Here is a 23,281-nt window from a genome sequence, read left to right on the forward strand (position 1 = left end):
AAGTTCTCTGTCAGTGTCAAGGCAATGCGGCCGAAAGCTGTAACCGGTGTTGCCAGATTTTGTGAGAGAAATAAGCAACCAGGTCTATGAAAATAAGCCCAAAAGAAGCAACTGGCACTTAGGCCATTATAAGCACTTTAATTAAACCGTTGTGAGCTTGTAGATCTGCTATATTAAAAAAAATATCTTGTAATAAAATGTGGAATATTTGGAAGATTTTTTAAACATTCTAACAACACAAATCTTCCTCCAGCTGGCACAAAACATTTTCAGATGGGGCTTATAGGGATAAATTAGCCTACATATTAACTTGGGGGTCCATGACATAAAAATATTTGAGAACCACCGGTTAAAACAATTGAACAATTGTGAAGCAAGCCCAAATAACCAACTACACTTTAGAAACAAGCCCAAAAAACCGCACCCCACACTGTTACCAATATTTACAAGCAACTTTACAGAAAAATAAGCGCAAATTCGCTTATAATAAGCGGACATGGCAACACTGTGCCGTAAAGTGGCGTTAAAGTTGGATGCTGTTGGATGCAGACTTAGAGATTAATCAGCTCCTACACCTGGTCATACGCACGTCTCTGGGATATACGAACCCCTTTGGGAATTGCACGTCCGTTTGTGACTACCAAAATACGACCGGCCTTTACGAACTTTATTTACCCCATATTTACGACCCTCGTTATGAATCGGGGCCATTGGTTTTAAGTGGTTAAACCATTTGAGAGATATTCACTCATTACAAGTCTGTGTACACTTTTTACTGAGTATTTGTGACCTGCAGGTTTGTGTGTGTGTGTGTGTGTGTGTGTGTGTGTGTGTGTGTGTGTGTGTGTGTGTGTGTGTGTGTGTGTGTGTGTGTGTGTGTGTGTGTGTGTGTGTGTGTGTGTGTGTGTGTGTGTGTGTGTGTGTGTGTGTGTGTGTGTGTGTGTGTGTGTAATGGATGGTGGAGTTGCTTGCATGCATAAGAAGAATGTATTGCATTTCCATACAATCATCTCGTCATCTTTCAGTCATGTCAGGAAATAGCAGATATGGCCCAGATAGCACTGTACTGAGGGAGAATGATGACACAGTGTGTGTGTGTGTGTGTGTGTGTGTGTGTGTATGTGAGTGCGTGCGTGGCAAAAAACATGATTAAAAACAGCATTTATAAAACCGTCCTGCAATGTTAATGTCCTCACAAGTATACCAATATAAATCTGTGTGTGTGTGACTATTTCATGGCTGCTGTCATGGGTGATGGCAGCCGAGGCCAGATAATTATCTGTGTCCAATCCTCTCAGAGCACAGGCCCATGCTGGCCTTTAACTGGCTTTTTACGCACACACACACACACACACACACACACACACACACACACACACACATAGAGGCCATTTCACTGGCGTTATCAAAACCATCCTCAGTGCTGAATGCAAGGATTTATTCTGTGATTGAAGTTTCGGATGGTCGAGTGTGAGTTTGCATCTTTCTACCTTTTCTTTCTTTCTTTCTTTCTTTCTTTCTTACTTACTACGAGGTGGTGAGGTCTTTAAATGTTAGGAGGGTGTGAGTTGTTTTTATTTTGGGCAGCTGCCTATCTCCTATTTCTGTAGTGTGAGGCGGCTTGATGTACGAGTACTTCCCTCAGTCATGATGTGCAAGTACACCCCCTGGACATGACGCTAGTATGTTGCAGAGAATTACCCCCAATCCAACCCTTGATTGATGCTGAGTGCCAAGCAGGAAGGCATTGGGTCCCATTTGTATAGTGTTTGGTATGACCCGGCCTGGGAATCAAACCACAAGGTGTCGTGGTGAGTCACAATGCGTGTAGGTCAGCTATTTTCACTATATTTGTATGACACAAGTATTAAATAGATATTAAGTGGTTGATTGATTTGTTATCTAAAGATGAGTTTGTTAATGCTTCTCGATATTTCGAGAGAATCAATAGTGTCATGAACTGGCTCACATCTTGACAAAAGGGAGACGACACATAGGATTAAACTTAACGAAATTTTATAATTAACAAAAAAAGACACAAACTGGGCATAAAATATGAGATGTGAACAATCAGTGGTGTAAAGTGTGTATGGCTGTGTGAACATGTACTGTATGTGTGAGTGCCAAAAAACAACTGAAACCAAACAGTGCCTGTATAGGAGAGAGAGAGTTTAATCACCCTGGCACGGCCAGCCCGTTTTATACCCAAGGGGATGATTGGGACCAGGTGTGTCTCATCCCCAAGACACACCCCAGCAGGCTGACCCTCTCCTCATACACAGGAACAGAGAACACTATTAGAAACCAAAACACACAACCCATGGGATGGGTCATCACAATAGTAATCGGTAGAATAATCGCCAAGAAAAGCAGCCTTATTGTTTAACGTGGTTCTTTTTTGTCTCTTTTCAGAGAGGATGCTAGAGAGAGAGAGCCTTGTTAAAATCAATCTTTTACCCATGAGAATTCTCTTGACACTGGTCTTTCCTATTATCCTTTTGTCAGAACGGAAAAGTAAAAAGAAAAGTCACCAGAGGCAGATGTATTCATCATGGACTGCAGCACTTTCTCCAACAAAAAATATGCATTTAAGATATTGGCTTTAAGCCCAAAAGACCTGAGGGAACAATCAGTCATACTGACTCACATAGTACAGAAACAAAATGAGAACACATTTTCATCAGTGCTCATCAGGATTTTCATTTCTTCCTCAAGTAGGAAAGAAACATGATTGTTTTGTTTTCATTTTATGTGAGATGGGTTTTTTATGTGACAGGAGGTCTGGGAATCACCAAAGACCTATAGCAAGAGACAGAGGGCCCTATTTTAACGGCAGGAACTTTGCACCATGGCACTTGGTCTTAACTTGCGCATTGGGGGTGTGTCCATGCCAACTTTACTATCAACAGGGCGTGGTATGTGGGTGCAATGTGTTTGTGCCTGGCGCAACACGCCTTCAATTTGTCATGGGCGTGTTTTGGGCATTGCATTAATTAAACCAATCAGAGTGTCGGCTGCCATCACCTTAAGGCGCAATCCTATTTAAGTGTCGGAGATTGATTGATTGATTGAATACTTTATTTAATAGTATGTAATGTATTAACAAGATTATTAACAGTACAGGTAGTACAGCCAAAGGTTATGCTAAAAGGATAACACAAAAAGCCCCAGGGGGCCTGTATCCATTGTGGTCCATTGTACTCAATTCATCAGCAATACATATAATGCACTAATACAATACAATACAAACACATTGCAAAACATATTGTGATAAAGCTCAGTAGAATCATAAGGAGGGGTGGGGGCAGAGGATTCCAATGTCAAGATGTTCAAGGAGTTAAAATGTCCACTTGTATTTTGAGAACAGGACTTCTTTTACGTTTTGAGGTCGGGTACGGAGTCGAGAACCTTGATGTCTTTTGGTAGGTCATTCCATGTTTTGGTGGCAGCACAGTAGAATGCATTTTCACCCATGTTTGAGCTGAATTTGGGGATCAGAACTGAAGACTCTTAGAACACTTTTCTAGCGACAATACCGATGTCCTCGTGCATGAAGTCAAAGCTTAAAGATCTATGTGAGCAGCATTAACTCTTACCCTGCCAGAGTTTTTTCAGAACAGTCTGTAGCCTCTGCCAGGGTTTTGACCGATTTTGGTACCTTTTCGCATAGCCACAAAATATTTTTCTCAAGTATGATTGATCCCCAGAAAATTTCTAATCACAGATGAGATTCAGGTGTGGTTTCACAAATGTCAACGAGGTCAATTTGACCTTGTTGTCATGTGTTGTTTGATGTTTGAAAATAGCTCAAAACCAGTGGTTTCAAACCAAAAAACATTGTGAATTGTTTGTCCGTTTCAATTTTAACATTGAAGTGGATGGAGCAGCAAATCTTTGGAAATTGTTATCTCCTTATTCCTTTGGAATATCGAAAAGATGTCAATACTAAATAATTAGAGAATCTTTTTAGAACATTTTTTTTTTTGAATTTTTTTTTTTTTTTTTTTTTTTTTTTCAAGACGTTTTTAAACGTCTTTGGCAGGCAACAGCTAATTTCTCAAAGACGTTTATAAACGTCTTTGGCAGTTATAGAGTTAATAATGTGATACTGTATATATTGATGTGAGGAGACGCGGGGGAAACTAAAGTTCTCTTCTCATCGAAACATTGAAACGAGAGGTGTCCAAACGCATGGCCTTTATTACTGTGATCAGAATCACTGTAGCCTAATGTCTCATGTCCAGACATCTGTGATATTTTTACATATCAATAATAATGCATTCAATCTATATAGCGCTTTTCTAAATACTCGAAGTCGCTTTAAAAAAAACTAAATAAAACACAAAAAAAGAGGGGGGAAAATACAGGTTCGAAAAGGGGGATTTGGATTAGGTAGGGAATGCGAGTCTGAAAAGGTGGGTTTTGAGGGTGGTTTTAAACGTGGTGAGGGTGAGGGCATCTTTGATGTGAGCTGGGAGTGAGTTCCATATAGGGAGGGGGGGCGACCACTGAGAAGGCCCTGTCACCCCAGGTTGGTTTCTTTGTCCTGGGGATGTGCAGGAGGTTGGCATCACCCGACCTGAGGGTAGCGGGAGAGGGCGTGACAGCGGAGGAGGTCAGGGAGGTAGCGGGGACTGAGCCTGGTTGTTAAGGCCCTGTAATAGGTGGTGATTAGTATCTTTGAAATCTATTCTTTGTTTGACTGGGAGCCAGTGCAGGTCATGTAGGACTGGTGTGATGTGGTACCTGGATCAGGTTCTGGTGAGTGAGCATGTTATTATATTCACATGCTCATTCTCAGTGAGGTTATTATTAAAGCGTGCCAATGCCAGTGCCTCTGAACCTACTGTATGTGTGACTCCAGTGCATAGCAAAACCAAACTTGTTGTTTTCAGTGGTGGAAAAAGTACTCAAATGTTTTACTCAAGTAAAAGCAGCAATACCACAATATAAAAATACTCTCAAGTAAAAGGCCTGTGTTCAAAATGTTACTTGAGTAAAAGTACAAAAGTATTGACAATTTGGCATCAAAATAATACTTAAAGTACCAAAAGTAAAAGTACTAAAATGTTTGAGAATAGCAGATCTACAAGCTCACAATGAGTCGCGATGCGACACGTTGTGAGCTTGTAGATCAGCTATTTTCAAATAGCCTAGGTATAAAATAGGGCTAAAGTGGTTAATGTATGTTTTATAATATAATAATTTACATTTGCAAAGTAACTAGTAACTATTGTTTTCAAATAATTGTAGTGGAGTAAAAGTACAATATTTGCCTCTGAGATGTAGTGGAGTAGAAATAAAAGTATTTAATATTGGAAATACTCCAGTAAAGTAAAAATACCTCAAAAGTGTGATAATGATGCTCCCTCCCTTCACCAGTAGCTGAATCAATCAAAGCTGAATAAACATGACCCCTACTCATGACCCCTCTATAGCTCTTCATCTCTCCCTGTCCTCTCTTTTGTTCTATTGTTCATCCTCTCTCTCTCTCTCTCTCTCTCTCTCTCTCTCTCTCTCTCTCTCTCTCTCTCTCTCTCTCTTCTCTCATCTCTCTCTCTCATCTCTCTCTCTCTCTCCATATTTCTGTGTTATTGTCCCTCTCTTCACCAACAGGTGAATAATCATGACCCCTACTCATTCCTCTCCCTGTCCTTCCATTCCTCTCTCTTTTGTTACGCCGCCTATTGTTCGTCCTTTCTCTCTCTCTCCATAATTCTGTCATTCTCCCTCTTTTCATTCAATTATGTTTTGCTCTTTCACTCTGCTTCTCTCTCTCCCTCTCTCTCTCTCCCTCCTCTGTCCCCCTCCGCTTTTACCTCTCTCTCTCTCCCCCCTCTCTGCTTTTACCTTTCTCTCTCTCTCTCTCTCTCTCTCTCTCTCTCTCTCTCTCTCTCTCTCTCTCTCTCTCTCTCTCTCCTCTCTCTCTCTCTCTCTCTCTCTCCCCCTCTGCTTTTATCTCTCTCTCTGTCTACCCTCTCCCCCTGTCTTTTGCTTTTACCTCCCTCTCTCTCTCTCTCTCTCTCTCTCTCTCTCTCTCTCTCTCTCTCTCTCTCTCTTCTCTCTCTCTCTCTCTCCCCCTCTGCCTTTTATCTCTCTCTCTGTCTACCTCTCCCCCTGTCTTTGCTTTTACCTCCCTCCTCTCTCTCTCTCTCTCTCTCTCTCTCTCTCTCTCTCTCTCTCTCTCTCTCTCTCTCTCTCTCAGTCTTTAACACAGAGGCGTGAGTGTGTGTGTGTGTGTGTGTGTGTGTGTGTGTGTGTGTGTGTGTGTGTGTGTGTGTGTGTGTGTGTGTGTGTGTGTGTGTGTGTGTGTGTGTGTGTGTGTGTGTGTGTGTGTATGTGTATGTATGTTTGGGGGGGGGGGGGGTCCCAGAGGAGAGCAGGTGGAGTATTAACACATTGACTGGCCAATCACGTAGATCTACGCGAACCGCTTAAAAGCCGCCACGTGCCAATCGCGTAGATCTACGGTGAAGTGAAAAAAAAAAAAAAAAGTTAGTTTTTTTTTCTTCCAATTTCACCCAAAGACCAAGGAGATATGATTAGTTGAAGATCTAGACTCCTATCCACTTCCTTGTTAACTTAAAACTTAAAAATGCTGTATTTCGGCTCCTGAGTACTTTTTTTTTTCCAATGAAAAACTCTGGCACTGGCTAAAAAAATATGAAATAATTCTGGCAGTCAATAAGCTCATGGTGGAGGTGTGTGTGTGTGTGTGTGTGTGTGTGTATGGGGGGGGGGGGGGGTTCCAGAGGAGAGCAGGTGGAATATTAAAGCTCATGGTGGAGGTGTGGAAGGCGAGCGGGGCTGTCAGCTTGCATAGCGGCTAACGGATATCACAATCATGCCGCGCGCTAAATCTGATTACGCGTTTATTGTTGCCTGAAGTACGCTGAGTGTCTCAAACTAAGCGGAGAGCTTGCTCTCAGGGCCTCAGCTTGCCTCGGAGGAAAGCTGCCGGCTTTGAGAAACAGCAGCGAGCGCAGAAAAGCATGCAGTGCGTCGGTGTGTGGACCGAAATGACGGGATTATAGAGTTTTCTGTCCACATTGAGATGTCAATAGAACAGTGTCAGGGGATTGTGTGAGATGTGTGTATTACAGTGGTGCAAGATAATACCGCAATATAGAAATACTCTGCTACAAGTAAAAAGTAACAGGGTTACTTACAGTTATTACTGTGATGACGGTTACTGGACTGTGTACTGTGACAACAGGTACAGAAGGTATTTCATAAACCAGTGGTTCTCAAACCTTTTCACATCAAGGACCCCCTAATTGATATTGGCCGTGGACCCCCATCTGAAAATGGGACCCCCCAGATGAGAACATCTTGTGTTAAAAAAATCAAAGTTATTTAAAAATGTCCAATATAAAAAAAGAAAAAATAGCAGATGTACAAGCTGACATCGCGACTCAAAGTGACGCGCTGTGAGCTTGTAGATCTGCTATTTTTGAATAGCCAACATATAAATGGATAAAGGGGGTCCCCGGACCACACTTTGAAAACCAATGGCATAAACGGTTGGGGCATATGTATCTTCAAACGGCAACGGTCTGGCATTTTTCACCTAGTTTTTGTTGGGCTCAGGTCCAAAGACTTCAATACATTCTGAGCTTAATTCAAATCAAGCGAATTGACTGCTAAACATCTGGTTGCTAATTGTTTTCCTTCAAAGTTCTTTCTAAGCCAAGAGCATTATTTGCATTAGGCTTGAACACAAAACACACAGGGAAATGTCCAGTATTATTCATGGTAGCCGTTTTAGAGCCTGTGCTGGTATTTACAAATGAGCCACGCACTTTTTTTATTATTGTGCTTGTTTTGTGCGTAACCTTTTCAGGGGTACTTTGTGTTTGTGTTTGTGTCTCTTGCCCGAGGCTTTGTGATCCAGGTTGTCACTTTCTGACTGAAACATCCACAGAAGAGTCACGTATGGTGTCAGGTCAATTATGTAAGTAAGTCAGAGTAGCTTATTGTCGGTATCAGCTCTGCAACGGAGGCATCTAATCCCCTTTTCAGTGCGTTAGCAGGGGTCTATGGCAGTGGTTCTCAAAGTGGGGGTCCCAGGGGGTCTTGGGGGGGGGGGGATTCCATGAGGTCCCTACATTTGTTTACACCGCATCACAATCATTTTAACGACTTTATCCATATTTTATACATTGGCAATTTAAAAATAATACAAGCTCGCAGCTCGCTGTGAGCTTGTACATCTGCTATTTTTTTACATTTTTGGAAAAAAAGTGTTTGGAAAATGAGGAATCATTTGTTTTTGTTTTTTTAACACAAATCGTCTCTTCTGTTGCTTCCTCGCAAAAAAAACATCTTCAGATGGGGGTCCGTGGCCACATGTATGTATCAATTTGGGGATCCTTAACATGAAAAGGTTTGAGAACCACTGGTCTATAGGGAGATGGATTGCTGAGGAGGAGTGCAACACCCCCCATAAGCTCCCAGTAACGATTTCCAAATGAACTAAAATGTCATATTCCATTCTCATGGAAGTGAGGATGAAATAGATTTCAAAATGAATCGCCATGATGGGGGATGAGGCCTGCATTCCAATCAGTACTGGAATTGTTCCACGAGAACCAGAGTACTGTACGTAAAGAAAGTAATACCACACAACGTAGAAATACAAGTAAAAGACTTGAGTAAATGTACCTAGTTACTTTCCACCGTTGATGAGAACCAATGTCTTTCCTGCACTGTTATCTCTTTCCTCGCCTGATTCCGCTCCTGTGTAGCACATGGCAGAGGAGCTTTACACTGAGACAAGGCGCGCGTGTGCGCACGCGCACACACACACACACACACACACACACACACACACACACACACACACACACACACACACACACACACACACACACACACACAGCAGAAGGGCTATACACTGTGAGACCAGGCTCAGCCACAGGGATCACAGTGAAATTGCCCTTGTAGCTACACAAGACTCAGAGCAACCAAGCACTCGGCTGGAATAGCAATACACCAGTGTCCACATGGAGCTGGCCTCTGCTCTCTTCTTATTACAAATCCTTTACATTTTGTTTACTACTTGTGGATGTAATTTCTGTCAATAACCGACTTGTGTTTTCCCCCCCTTCCAGATAGGGCCATGCACAGGTTGTCTCTCCATCTCGCTTATGTATCTATCAGCCATTGGATAGCAGAGCGATGACCAGTGCAGAGTGGGTGGAATTATGGGATGTATGGGGCGGGTCATTCTTCGAATGCATACATTGTGATAAAAATGTAATGCATTCATTCATTCCATAACGTAATTAACTGAACACACACACACACACGCGCACGCGCACGCACACGCACACACACACACACACACACACACACACACACACACACACACACACACACACACACACACACACACACACACACACACACACACACACACACACACACACGCACACACACGTGCTACAAACGTTTCCTGCAGCTACCAGAATTGCATGATTCACTGAGAGATCTGACGGAGAGCAAGGCAAAGTCTGTGCAGAAACAGGATTGAACATGCATGCACACACACACACCAGGATAATCCACTCACTCATGTGCACTCTGGTGCACATACACTCACACATAAAATGCACACCCACGGACAGGTACACACACACACACACACACACACACACACACACACACACACACACACACACACACACACACACACACACACACACACACACACACGCACACACACGTGCTACAAACGTTTCCTGCAGCTACCAGAATTGCATGATTCACTGAGAGATCTGACGGAGAGCAAGGCAAAGTCTGTGCAGAAACAGGATTGAACATGCATGCACACACACACACACCAGGATAATCCACTCACTCATGTGCACTCTGGTGCACATACACTCACACATAAAATGCACACCCACGGACAGGTACACACACACACACACACACACACACACACACACACACACACACACACACACACACACACACACACACACACACACACACACACACACACACACACACACACACACACACACACACACACACACACATTCTCCACCCACACATCTCTGAGGGGTTGGGAGAACAGCAGGATTGGCCTCAGGGAGGGCTATAATTCCACCAATGGGGATGGATGGTAAAGTTCTTCATCCCTTATTGCACTCCTGACCTTCAGTCGGGGAAAGTAACTAAGTACCTTTACTCAAGTACTGTACTTAACCCATTTAGACCTGAGGCCAATTCTAAATCCTACCTATAGGTTTTCTGCAAAAACTTAAAAAAAGAAAGAAAAAAGAATCACGTTGCTATATATCGTCTCTGTCGGGTGTAAACCTCATATTCAAATTCAAAAGTAGCAAAAGTAGCAGATCGACAAGCTCAAAACGCGCTTCGAGCTTGTAGATCTGCTACTTTTGATACTTTTGTGTGACGTCGTTGTAGTACGCTCAAGTAGGGAATGAATTTACGAAAAAACACAATAAGTGGAATATGGAGATAGGAGGTTTCTGCCCGACAACGGCGATATATAGCAACAACTAAAATGACACAGAGGTGTTCCCAGCTTGAAAGGTATAACAAAGTATAGATGTAACAGGTCTGAATGGGTTAAATAAAATCTTGAGGTGCTCTTACTTTACTTTAATGTATATTTTCACACAAAAAAATTACTTCCATTACATCTCAGAGGCAAATGTTGTATCAAATATGCAATAAAATTGTTACAATACAATTATTTGACAGCTTTGCTAGTTACTTTTCAGATTTAGATTATTATTACAGTACGCACATTAACCAATTAAGCCCTATTTTATACTTCGGCTAATTGGAAATGTAGCTATTTTCAAATATTCATTTGCAAAATATAATTCTGGACATTTTGAAAAATTTAGTTAATTTTGATGCTGACACGTCAAATTTTGAACACAGGACTTTTACTTATAACAGAGTATTTCTAAATTGTGGTATCGCTACTTTTACTTAAGTGTAAAATCAATGGGAGTGCTTCCTCCACCCGCCGCTGCCTATAAGTCTATACCAGGGGGGATTGGAGAAGGACTTCCATCCCCATGCACCTCCTGACCTCAGCCAGCAGCCAGAACAGCTCATGCAGAGCAGCAGTCCACAGGCAATAAGCCCTGGTGTCAACCCACAGCGCTCAGCCATGTCCAAGCTCAATCAGCCACGTAAAGAATTGTGTGTGCGCGCGCGCGAGTGTGCGTGTGCGTGAGTGTGTGTGTGTGTGGGGATTGGACCAGGATGTATTACTCTATAGCCACTGATAGCCATGCTTCCCCTGCATTGCTGTTGCCTTGTATAGCACCAGTGGTGGACTAAGTAGGCCTACATTTACTTGAGTACTGCACTTTATTTAATACATTTATTTGGACTTTGAAGGAAACCATGCAAGGCACCAATTAACCACTTAAACCACAGCATCCGTATCGTGGGGAAAGCTTTCGCTGAAAACAGCTGATCGACAAGCTCACGACGCACAAGCTCACAGCGTTGTGAGCTTGTCGATCGGCTATTTTCAGCAAAAGCTTTCCCTACAATAACAGAAAACAGTAAGGAGTATAGAGCCCTGAGGGATTCCACTCAACCATATGGAGTTTAAGTGGTATAAAAAGTACAAATTTCAAATTTCAATGCACCCGCCAGATGTGGGTCTGCACATGTGTATTATTGTGGGCGGAGATTATGTGCAGAACTGTTCCCACCAGCAGCTTTTTTTTGCCATTTGTCGCTCGCAGAAATCAGTCCAATAGACAGTGAAAAGTTGTCATATTTAATATCATATCAGCATTATTCACAAAACTGATTTATCTACTCTGTATCGAAGCCTGTATCAACAGAATATGTCATTGTTACAACTGGCTCAGGATCAGCGGCGGACTGGCCGTTTGGCGTACCGGGCAAATGCCCGGTGGGCCGCTGGGCCAGTGGGCCGCTGGGCCACAAAAAAACTTTTTTTTTTTCTTTTTTTTTTTTTTCCAAAAAATATTTTCGCTCCCGTTTTAGGATTATTACGGTCATTTCAGGGTCGCGTGGCCCATTTATTAGTTACGTTAATGTTTGGGCTGAGATGCTTTCCAGCAGGGGCCTCAGTGCGGCTGCAGAGTTCATGTGCAGGGCTGGGCTGAAACAGACAGTGAAACCCCCCCCCCCCCCCCCCCCCCCGTTGACAAAACGGCCCGGGGGGTGGTGGGCCGGTCCGAACCAAAATGCCAGGGCTGAATTTTGGTCCCAGTCCGGCCCTGCTCAGGATTTGCAACCAAAGGGAGACACAGGCACAGTTAAAAGCATATCAAAATGTCTTTGTTTAAGGATAAACTAAATAAACTGCAAACATAACATCAGTAAATATGAATGACAACCAGTGTGTAGTCTGTAGTTAGGCAGTGCATGTGCAGTGTGAATGTTGTAATGAGTAAAGAAAAAAGGGCAGGTTAACAAACATTACCTGGGGGAGAAAGGAGAGATAGAATGAATGAAACAGACAGTTATTTATAGGCCTGGTACACACAGACCCAGGTGTGGTCTAATCCATTGGTTGTCAAAGTGGGGTCCGGGTACCCCCAGGGGTCGTTGAGGGGGTTGCAGGGGGTCGCTAAATGTCTTAATGCATTTTAACCTCTTTATCTATATTTTATTTGTTGGCTATTCAAAAATAGCAGATGTACAAGCTTGTACATCTGCTATTTTTGAACATTTTTGAAAAATCTTGAAAGTGTTCAAAAGCACAAATCTTCTCTTCTGGGGGTCCCTGGCACAAAGCATTTTCAGATGGGGCCAAATACATATCAATTTGGGGGTCCTTGACATGAAAAGGTTTGAGAACCAGTATTCTAATCTCCCAGACGATCCAGCTCCATTCTGCCACTCACCCCAGCAGCAGTCCTATTAGGCAGGGAGAGAGAGGGGCATCATAGACAGGGAAAGTAGTATGGTGATGAATATTTTCCATTCTATTTATAATTTGTTCAGCTTGTTGGAACGGCAAGCTCCGGCACAGACTTTCGGTGATGTGTTATTATGTGTTTATCTCTACTCGTCTTTGCCCAAGTATTTAATAACAACAGAAGTGCAGGAGTAACTTATCACACTCTAATAAAACTGCTGGTTCATTTGTGCATGTCAGAAACAAACCAGCAGGGCTCATCTAAATGAATAAACTGATACTGATTGAAAGAAAGTCGGCTCATATAACCTCAGACTGGCGTCAAATGCGCACCGTGCCAACATGGATAGCTGGCGTGTGAGCTAGCCTGGCTCCAGACCACAGACCCAGGCTATAGACCAATTATTTGTTTACTAACATTGAGACGGGATGCACAGGTGATTGTTTCACACAATCAATTCTCAACCTGTTGTTTCAGGGTGCGCTGGTTTCAGCACACCCAAACCCACTCTTGTGTGTTGGCTAGTGAGGCGCTTCCTAGCGAGACCTGATAGAATGGGTTTCATTGAGCGCATACTGGTTGCGCGTATACTGGTTCTTAACAGTGTGACGTCGTCTGTTAAGGGGTCTATGGGCGCGAGCTGGAAGCGTGCGTGAGAACGCACAATGCCATTGACAGCACAATGCAGATATTCAAAGAAAATGCCTTAGTTTGTCATATTGTAGACTGAAACCTTGCTTTTTGCGGCCATGATTCCACCCTATATACATGAACCAAATAATAGGCATTTTCTTGGTCTGACAGAGCTGCATGCTGAGTTCAACCCAGTGTGGATCAGACAGGTCAGTAATGTGTGGGGGCGAGGTGTGGGGGGGGGGCTTCATTATCTCTCGAAACGGGCCCCCAGATCCTCAAGACCGCCTCTGCAACCTGCTCATCATCAGCAGTTGGGGGTTACAGTAAGTGTCTTGCTCAAGGACACTTTGACAGTTAACACTGGGGGAGCCAGAGGCCGCTCTACCTTTCTGAGCCACTGCCGCCCCATAAAGTAAGAGTACCTCAAAGTTGTACTTAAGTACAGTACTTCAGTAAATGTTGCTACTTTCCCCCCTTTCAGAAAACACTTAGGATTTAGTGGTTCTCAAAAATAGCAGATGTACAAGCTCACGGCTGCGAGCTTGTACATCTGCTATTTTTGAAAATGTTTGAACAATTTTGAAAGTACATTTTTTAACACAACTCTTCTCTTCTGGGGGTCCCTGGCACAAAACATTTTCAGACGGGGTTCCGTGGCCAAATACATATTTGGGGGTCCTTGCCACTAAAAACTTCAATAACCACTGATTTAGAAGGCATTTGTAGAATCGGCCTCAGGTCTTAATGGGTTAAGTAACAGTACTTGAGTAAATGTACTCAGTAAATGTACTCAGTTTCCCACCGCAGCACTTAAACAATGGTGTGTGGAGTGGAGCAGGACGTATTCCATTGCAGCCACTGATAGCTGTGCTTCCCCTGAGCGCTGGCTTGGAGCACTGACCCACAGCACTGCACTGCAGGGTTAAACTGCAGGCCAGCCAAGCTCATAATACTTACAACACGCCATGATGACGGATCTTTGCCACCAATGCGTTTCAGTGGCTCGTAATGGCATAAAGGATTAGCGTCTTTCGTAGCTTTTAGCCAGACAGGGTTGTGCTGGTGAGGAATTATATTGCGAGCAGATGAATATTTCATCCATTATTTGGAAGTGATTCAAAGAAGTGAACGGAGAAATATGACGGTGTTAATGTGGAGTGCCGTTTTGTATGTGCCGTGTTCTCGTCTACCGCAGGCTCGAGTCAATGCAAAACTCTGTGCCATTTCTCTTTTATATGTTTAGTGCATTTTTCAGTTGAATAAAAGATGACAGAAACTCCACATATTTATAATATATCTATAATAGACAGGAAAAAAATGATTATCAAATGATATAAAAAAAAGAAATATGAGAAAGATACAAGAAAGGCATACAATACATTAAAGTAGAAAGATTTAAATAAAAGCCTACAAAAAATGAAATATTAAAATGTAAAAACATAGCTTCATCCCAACTATTCATCAGACCTTGGAGGCAAAAAACACAGCTATACCTACAGTATTAGAACCCTTAACAGACGACGATGTCTGTATGCGAGCGCAGGCCGGCACCAAATGAAACCCATTCTGTCAGGTCTCGCTAGGACGCGCCTCACTAGCCAACACACAAGAGGAGGTTGAATGAACTGAAACCAGCGAACCCCGAAACAATATGTTGGGAATTGATTGCATCAAACAATCACCTGTGCGTCCAGTCTCAATGTTGGTAAACAAATAATTGGTCTATTAGAGGACCACAATGGAAATAAACCCTTGGGCTTTATTGTGTTTTTATCCTCGATGTTAATTGACTATTATGTCGGGAAGTGCTATTGTGCTCTTGTCATGTGATATCACCAAATAAAATCAGTCAATGAATCAGTCAATCAATCAGTCCAATAAGTTTGGTGACGAAACACGAATGGTGAAAAATAAAACATCAACCCATCTCACTTTAGAGCCACATTACTTTGGCATACTGTTACATAGAAACACGATTTAAGCTTTAACAAGACTTGGGACTTTATCAGGTTAGAACAGTATTTGAATACCTCTTATGGTTTTTCAGAAATTGGACTTCAGTTTTCATAGTTTTTCATGGTTTGAGTGTGTGATGTCATCACACAGAGTCAGAGAATGATAAACAACGTGGTAAACGTCCTCATGGACAAGATATTCACCTTTCACGCATCATTTCTTTGTTAAAATATAGGAAATGTTGTCTTCTTTCTCACTATGTGACCACAGTGACACACAGAGTTTCATCTATGATCCGCTGATGACAGGAGTTCCACCAACACATTGGCCAACACATTTCTTTCACACTAAAACTGCACAGATTGTCATTTTAACTCGCTCTATTTACAACATAGTTGAAAGTAGGAACACTACAATCGCACAGATGTGCATTTTGTTATGGTTTGTACATTGGACGACATAGTGTAGCATGTTATTTTTTAAATGTTTTTTTTTACATTGGATGACAGTGTAGCATGGCATTTTAAAACAACATTTTACCTCTTATGGTAAAACTAATAACATAGTTCTATAAACCATTGACTGAAGTCTGGTTTGTCTGGATTTTTCCAAAAGAGTGCAATTGTATGTTTAGCCTGGAGAAGAGAGCATATAATTATACTCTTTTTAAATTCTCAGGAAATATGGCCAGAAGGCACAACTGTGGACAAAGTGGTATATCTTCAGAGAATATCCGTGATAGTATATCAAGCACTTCTTTCCAAAAGTTCATGATTTCTGGGCATTGCCATAAAACAGTGGAATAGTGTACCTTTCCCCACCTTTTGTGCTGCTCTAACTGATGTATGTGGCTTGGAGGGAAAACTGCATTTTCACTTGGCAAACTTGCAACCATAATGTGTCTCAAACCAGTGAAACCGCCCCCAGAGAAGGCTTAGCAAATTTAAATCCTTTACCAAAGCATCTGAGATACAGGTAGGATTTAGGAATAGGATTGCTACCTGAACTGTTACTTTTCAGGATTCAAAAATAGCAAAAGTATCAGATCTACAAGCTCAAAATGCATCGCTTCGCACCACATTTCAAGCTTGTGGATCTGCTACTACTTATGATGCTTTTGTGTGACAGTATCAAATAGGACATTAATTTAATTTAGGACAATGTGCATTAATCTAATGCACATTGTAAAGCGCTTTGGATAAAAACGCTGTATAAATGCACCATTTACCATTTACAATCCTCCCTAAATAGTGTTTGTTCATAAGCTGGTCCGGCTGGCTCTCATTGACTTCAATGCATTCTATCGAACTTTCAGTTCCACTTTGCCTCCCAGGTGCGTTAATGGCGCATGCCCGGCGTAGAATTTTAAATTCCTTGCCTAGAATTGATTGATAGAATTGATTACTTTATTAGTCAGAAATGTAAACAGCACCTGGTACAGTCAGACATTAAGGCTAAAAGGATAACACAAAAAAGTTCTGGGGACTTGTTTCCATTGTGGTCCTATGTATTCAATTCATCAAAACATTCACACAATAGTAGGCTCCATGTCATCAACAAATGCAAACACTATGTACAAAGGAGGAAAAGTAAAAATGCCTTTTTTTCGATGGGAATTTACATTTACCTTCCCTTGTGGTTTCCTGATTGCTGTTTTTTCAGGCCAGTTTTGAAAGAAACCAGTAATTCACATGCTTTAATGGATGGTGTCAGGGAATTCCACATTTTGATGGCAGAGTAGTAGAATGAGAATTTTCCCATGTTTGTTCTATATTTGGGTGGTACTAGATCGTGGTTGCTCCCTCTATTGTTGTGGCTGTGGGTGTCACTCACTTTGGAGTAGTTAGACAGGTTAGGTCGACAGGTATGAGGGTATTGAGGGAAGCGTGGGTTGATGTGCTTAATACCAGGTGTAAACCGTCTTTTTTTGTCCTTCTTTTTTTTGTCTCCTTCTATTTGCAGGTATCTAAAGGACTACTCCATGGCCGGGCCTCCCACATCATCTGGCCTCCCAATCGTTGGCAGAAGATCGAAGCCTCGCTCCCCCCTAACCGTGGACCTCTATTGAACTGGAGCGCCGATGAAAAGGAGAGCTGAGGAACACTTACAGTACATACATCTGTAGATAAGAGGTTCCTAAAGTATGGGTTCCTAAACTAAAGGACCCCATAAGTGGAGACGTGGGAAGGTGAAGGTGGGGGCCGCACATTGCCAACTGAAAAAAAATACAAATGTATCTTGTATTATTATTTTTCTTTCATTTATAAATGTGTACAGAAATGCTTTTCTGTAGCTTTTAAACTATGTTGATAATAACAATATCAGCATGAGTTTGCAGTGTTATAAATGTGTTTTCTAATAAATATTCAACAATTATGCTTTATTTTTCAACATCTTGTATTCCAACTTTGAAATTGCACTATAAATTTGGTGAGCGCACCAAAACATTTCGCACCATAAAATGGAGTCCTGGTATAGAAAAAGGTTTGAGAACTCCTGCTGTAGATACACATGCTGTACTAAAATAGCATCATGTCACGCCTACAGTACACTGCTGCGTCCATGCCATGTGGCGTCCTCCCGGTGGGGGCTCCTCACTGGCAGGTAAGTCAGTAGGATACAACAGCAGAGATAACACCAGTGTTGATTTCGTCTTTTTTCACTGATGAAAACTAAATAAAAACTAAACAAAAACTAAGCTATGATGACTAAAACTAAGACAAACAACATCAACAAATAAAAACGAGACTAAAATGTTAGTTAGAAGAGATCCAGTAAAACTAAAAGACACAATTTTATGTTCGGTTGTGCTCGCGTGTTGCGCTCTGAAAATAGCAGATCTACAAGCTCACAATGTGTCGCAGCGCGACGCGTTGTGAGCTTGTAGATCGGCTATTTTCAGCAAGTGTAAAATCAGCCATTACGACGCCATCAAGGCACCGCCAAAATACGTTTTAGTCGACTAAATCAACTGTATATTCACTAAAATCTTATGATATTTAGTCGACTAAAACTAGACAAAAACTTAAACATTTCAGATGACTAAAATATGACTAAAACTAGATGGAATTGTATTCAAAGGACTATGGCTAACACTAAATCAAAATTTGCTGTCAAAATCAACACTGGATAACACCCACGTGTGTGGGGAGGAATCAATTGGCGTGACTACTAAATTGGGGAGTAAAGCAATAAAAAAAAAAAAGAGGTTAGTGATTTCATCTGGACAGTAAGATATTGATCCTGTCCTGTGCTTGAACTTCATCAATATGACTGGAAAGATGCTCCAGTACATATGCCACTTTCCCCAAATTTAAGCCATTTATTAGCATTTTTGTGCACTCTCACTCAATTAAAACTGTGGTGTGGGTGGAAATGCCCTCATCCATTTTTCTCCTCAGTGGATGGAACAATCGATCTGGACTTGCACACAGACATTGACCACCGGCATAATTATGCAGGGAGCGAAGAAGCTGAACTTTCCCCCAAATATAAGCTGTTTATTAGCATTTCTGTGAACTCTCACTCAATTAAGACTATGCTATGAGGGGAGACAAGGGGATGTTACTCAAGGGAGCTGTGCCAGGGTTAATTGATCGGCAGGTGTTTCAAATTGTGTTCTCCTTTTTATAGTAACATGCTGGTCTCAAGGCCACACACACACACACACACACACACACACACACACACACACACACACACACACACACACACACACACACACACACACACACACACACACACACACACACACACACACACACACACACACACCAGAGAGAGCACTAGCAGAGAGAGAGAGAGATGGCTCAATGGTGCAAAGTATAAAGAACTTTGATTTAAAGCAGCAGACCAGTGCTGGGCTACACTATAGACTTAGTGCACCAACGTGTGTGTGTGTGTGTGTGTGTGTGTGTGTGTGTGTGTGTGCGTGTGCGTGTGCGTGTGCGTGTGCGTGTGCGCGTGCGTGCGTGTGTGGTCGATAAAGTGCAGAAGCTTTAATTACAAAACAGGTTCATCAATTGTGTCAGCAATACACACAGTAGCACTCAGCGTGCTACAGTGACATGCATAACGACCAATCGGTGGACTTTTGTACAGTTACGTGGCTTCTCTCATGCATTTTTATCTCAGTGGGTTGATATATATCTATCTGAAAATGATTGAAGCATATTTTTTAACTTTTCCCAAATTGAAGTTGTTGGTTCGCATTTTTGCCAAAGGTTATATGGGATCTGTAGTGGCAGTATGTTGCGATCCCAAGTCTTAAGTTTGCACATAGTTGGGTGTATGCACTCATCCCCGGGTATGGACTATAGTTTTCACTGAATGTTCGCCTATTACGACATACCCAGAATAGAGGTGTTAGAGTTCATGTGGTATATGTTTAGCTCATCAGATTTGGGTTAGGCAGTACGGTACAGTTCGAGTTGCAACGCCATTGATCAGCCAATAGCCAGCTACTGTAGCTAAATAACAAAATAATAATTATAATGGAATGTTATAGTGCTTTTCTGAGTACTCAAAGTCGCTTTACTGTACGTGTGTGTGTGTGTGTGTGTGTGTGTGCGTGTGGTGGCCAGGGGGAGAGGAGGGGAAAAAAGAGAACAAGTCAACTCGGAAAGGGAATTCTTAACAGGTGGGTTTTCAGGGCGGTTCAGAAGGCAGGGAGGGAGGAGGCGTCTCGGATATGTTTGGTGAGTGCATTCCAGGCGGTGGCCACAGAGAAAGGCCCGGTCGCCCCAGGTTCGGAGCCTGGTCTTGGGGACCCCCATGAGGCCGGCATCACTGGACCTGAGGGAAGGGGACGGAACATGCGGCTTGAGGAGGTCAGAGAGGTATAGGGGGGAGCCAGGTTGTGGAGTGCCTTATAGGTGGTGAGCAGCATTTTACAGTGGAGCCAGTGGAGGTCGTGGAGGACTGGTGTGATATGGTCTCTGGAGCGGGTTCTGGTGATTTGAGCACAATGACTGCATTTCATCTTCCTTAGTGTGTTTCTCCATCACCTTCACACTCACTCTCTTCTCACTCACGCTCTCTGTCTATCTATCATCACGTGGACAAGAAAACAAAGGACAGGCCGACTGACAAGGTCATCCTTTATTTTATGGATAGATCTGGTTTCTGTTACCACCGTGCTCTGACTATGCTCTGGTCCGTTGCCCTAATAAACCGTACACCATAACATCAGTCGAAGGGTCGCGCTCAGAAATAAGAATTCAAAATGTTTCTTTTATTGCTCCAGCCTTCACCGTGAAGGCTGGATCGACTGAGGCATATGAAGCAATAAAAGAGAAAATAAAAAATACTTTTTATTTCTGAGTGTGACCCTCCGCTTGATGTTTTGGTTAATAGATATTCCAAATGTAATGCCAGCAAGGACAACTCTTTTCAAAGCATTGTTTGCTTGCAAAATGTTCAAAATGTTATGGTTAGTTTAATGTCACAGCTGGTGTTTTGGGCCATATCTGCCAAGACTTTGACAGCCAATTCATTTAGCTGGTGGTGGTGCAGCCAGCTTTGGCCATATATTAAAGACACACTGTAAAGGTTATACGGGATGCTGAAATGGGCCAGGTAGACCTGGCACATCTACACTCTGGCCAGTAGTATCAGTCCTTTAAACAGGAATTTATTAGGAATTATTTATTACCACCGACTATTTTGTTGCTGATTATTCTGTCTTAGAACAAACAAATAAAAAATAAACTTTACTACACTATATATTTGGAAGTGGTTATTTTCACTTATTTTGGACAAAAGCTGCACTATTATGTAACTTTCCTCTTCTACGCAGAATTTGAACCCGGTTTTCTGCGCAAGTGCTGACAATTTTACCATTGAGCTCAGGGGATGAAATGAATCTTGACCATCCGGTCAAAATTTGTGTCAGATACTGTCTAGGTGAGACATGACCTTTGACACAATCTAAATGTTTCAATAAAATAGCAGGGAGACAAAAAAACACCCCAAATGTAAGTTATATTGTGTTAATATACCATACAGATTGGACAAAATTCAAATGTATTCATTAAAAAAAGTTTTTTAAAGCATTTTAAATTGTTCAAAAATAGCAAAGACAATAGTACATCTACAAGCTCACAATGTGTTGCATCGTGAGCTTGTAGATCTGCAATTATATTTCATACAACAAAGTAAATTAAGTGGTTAAGACGTCAAATCACCATCTAGTATCTACATTGACTGCATCATAATTTATACTCCATCGTAAGATGGGGTCACATGCCAGAAATCGCAGATAGATTGGTTATTTTCTCCATCGTACAATAAAATATATAGAAGACTTACTCTTAACAAGGCAAGCCACACAGGACAGAAATACACAAACCTTTTATCTGTTTGACCATGCTCATGAAAAGCCTGTTTTTTTAAAGAGGCAAATGGCTTAATATTTACATAAATCATATGGGAGAGCTCTTCTGGTACATTAAGCAAAATGGAGCTCTCAGTTCTGGCTCTTGATTCCGAAATGGCAACAGCTGTGTCACGCTGTAATTGGACCTTTGAGAACTGAAGTGGGGCTAAATGCAGGTGTACTCAGCGTGCAGCCCACTCAGCTATGGTGGAAGAAATAAGCAGATTTTGTTTTACCTAGGTAAGAAGCAATACCACCATGTAGAAATACTTCAAGTGATAGTTACAAGTAAAAATCCTGTATTCAAAATTTTACCTGCAGCAAAAATATAAAAGTAGGCTATTGGCGTCAAAATGTTTTTAAAGTACCAAACGTAAAAATACGCTACTCTCGTAAAAAGTTAAAAGAAGTACTTAATGTAAAAATAGGCTACTCTGTTAAATGTTTACGAATCTAACCAATCTACAAGCTCACAATGGGTCACGGAAGTATAGAATAGGGGTTTTGTATTCATAATAAAAATCTTCAAAGTAACACGTTTTAAAATAATTGTAGTTGAGTAAAAATGTACAATATTTGCCTCTGAGGTGTAGTGGAGTAGAAGTTTTAAAGTATTGAAAAATGGAAAGTAAAAATACTTCAGAATTGTACTTAAGTACAGTACGAGAGTAAATGTACTTCTCTCCACCACTGGTCATGGCTTAATTGGACCTTAGAGAGACAGAGCTGAAGTGGGGCTAAATGCAGGTGTACTCGGCATGCTTCTCACTACACTGTGATACAGCTAAAACATGCTTCATTAGCTTGCACAGCATCATCTTTTATAGATATGTACAGCTCTGCTGCAGAGGATGCTAATGTTTACCGTTCTTATTTATGAAGTAAGACAGCGAATAGATTGTGTGCATTCTAGCAGAACTACAAACCAAATTACTTCAATTATGAGTCGGGGCCCATTTGAGAATTATGGTCTTGGCTGTTGTGTTTCGTCTCTGTCGGTTGGAAACCTCATATGTCCGAAACTGTTACTTGTCAGGATTCAAATGAAAAAATATCAAAAATAGCAGATCTACAAGCGCGAGCACAGCGTTTCGAGCTTGTGGATCTGCTACTTTTGATGCTTTTGTGTGACGCTGTAGTAGGATCAAGTAGGGCATTAATTTAGGAAAAAACAAAAAGAGGAAAAAAATATGGAGATAAGAGGTTTCTGCTCGACAGCGACGATATTGTATGTTGTATTGGGGCGGCGGTGGCTCAGGAGGTAGAGCCACCGCTTGGGAAATGAAATGTTCCTGGTTCGATCCCCTGGCTCCCAATGAGCTGAGGATTTGTTGCATTGCCCCCCCCCCCCCCCGCCCACATAAGCTTATATGGTGTTACCTTGCCAACAAACAGAGCATGCTACATGCAGCTTCAT

At 41.9% G+C, this 23,281-nt stretch overlaps 1 protein-coding gene across 2 annotated transcripts in view; it reads left to right on the forward strand.

Annotated features, from left to right (window-relative positions):
- immp2l (inner mitochondrial membrane peptidase subunit 2) overlaps positions 1 to 17,850 on the forward strand; it is a 205,012-nt gene extending 187,162 nt beyond the window's left edge. For both annotated transcript variants that reach the window (XM_080436703.1, XM_080436704.1), the window contains one exon: positions 17,451 to 17,850. In XM_080436703.1, coding sequence (XP_080292829.1) covers positions 17,451 to 17,585 — 135 coding nt within the window. In that variant the 3' untranslated portion in view covers positions 17,586 to 17,850. The remainder of the gene's footprint in view (positions 1 to 17,450) is intronic.
- Positions 17,851 to 23,281: the final 5,431 nt, after the last annotated feature.

Source organism: Gymnoscopelus braueri (genome assembly GCF_963280865.1).
Source record: "Gymnoscopelus braueri genome assembly, chromosome: 9".
NCBI classification, from domain to species: domain Eukaryota; kingdom Metazoa; phylum Chordata; class Actinopteri; order Myctophiformes; family Myctophidae; genus Gymnoscopelus; species Gymnoscopelus braueri.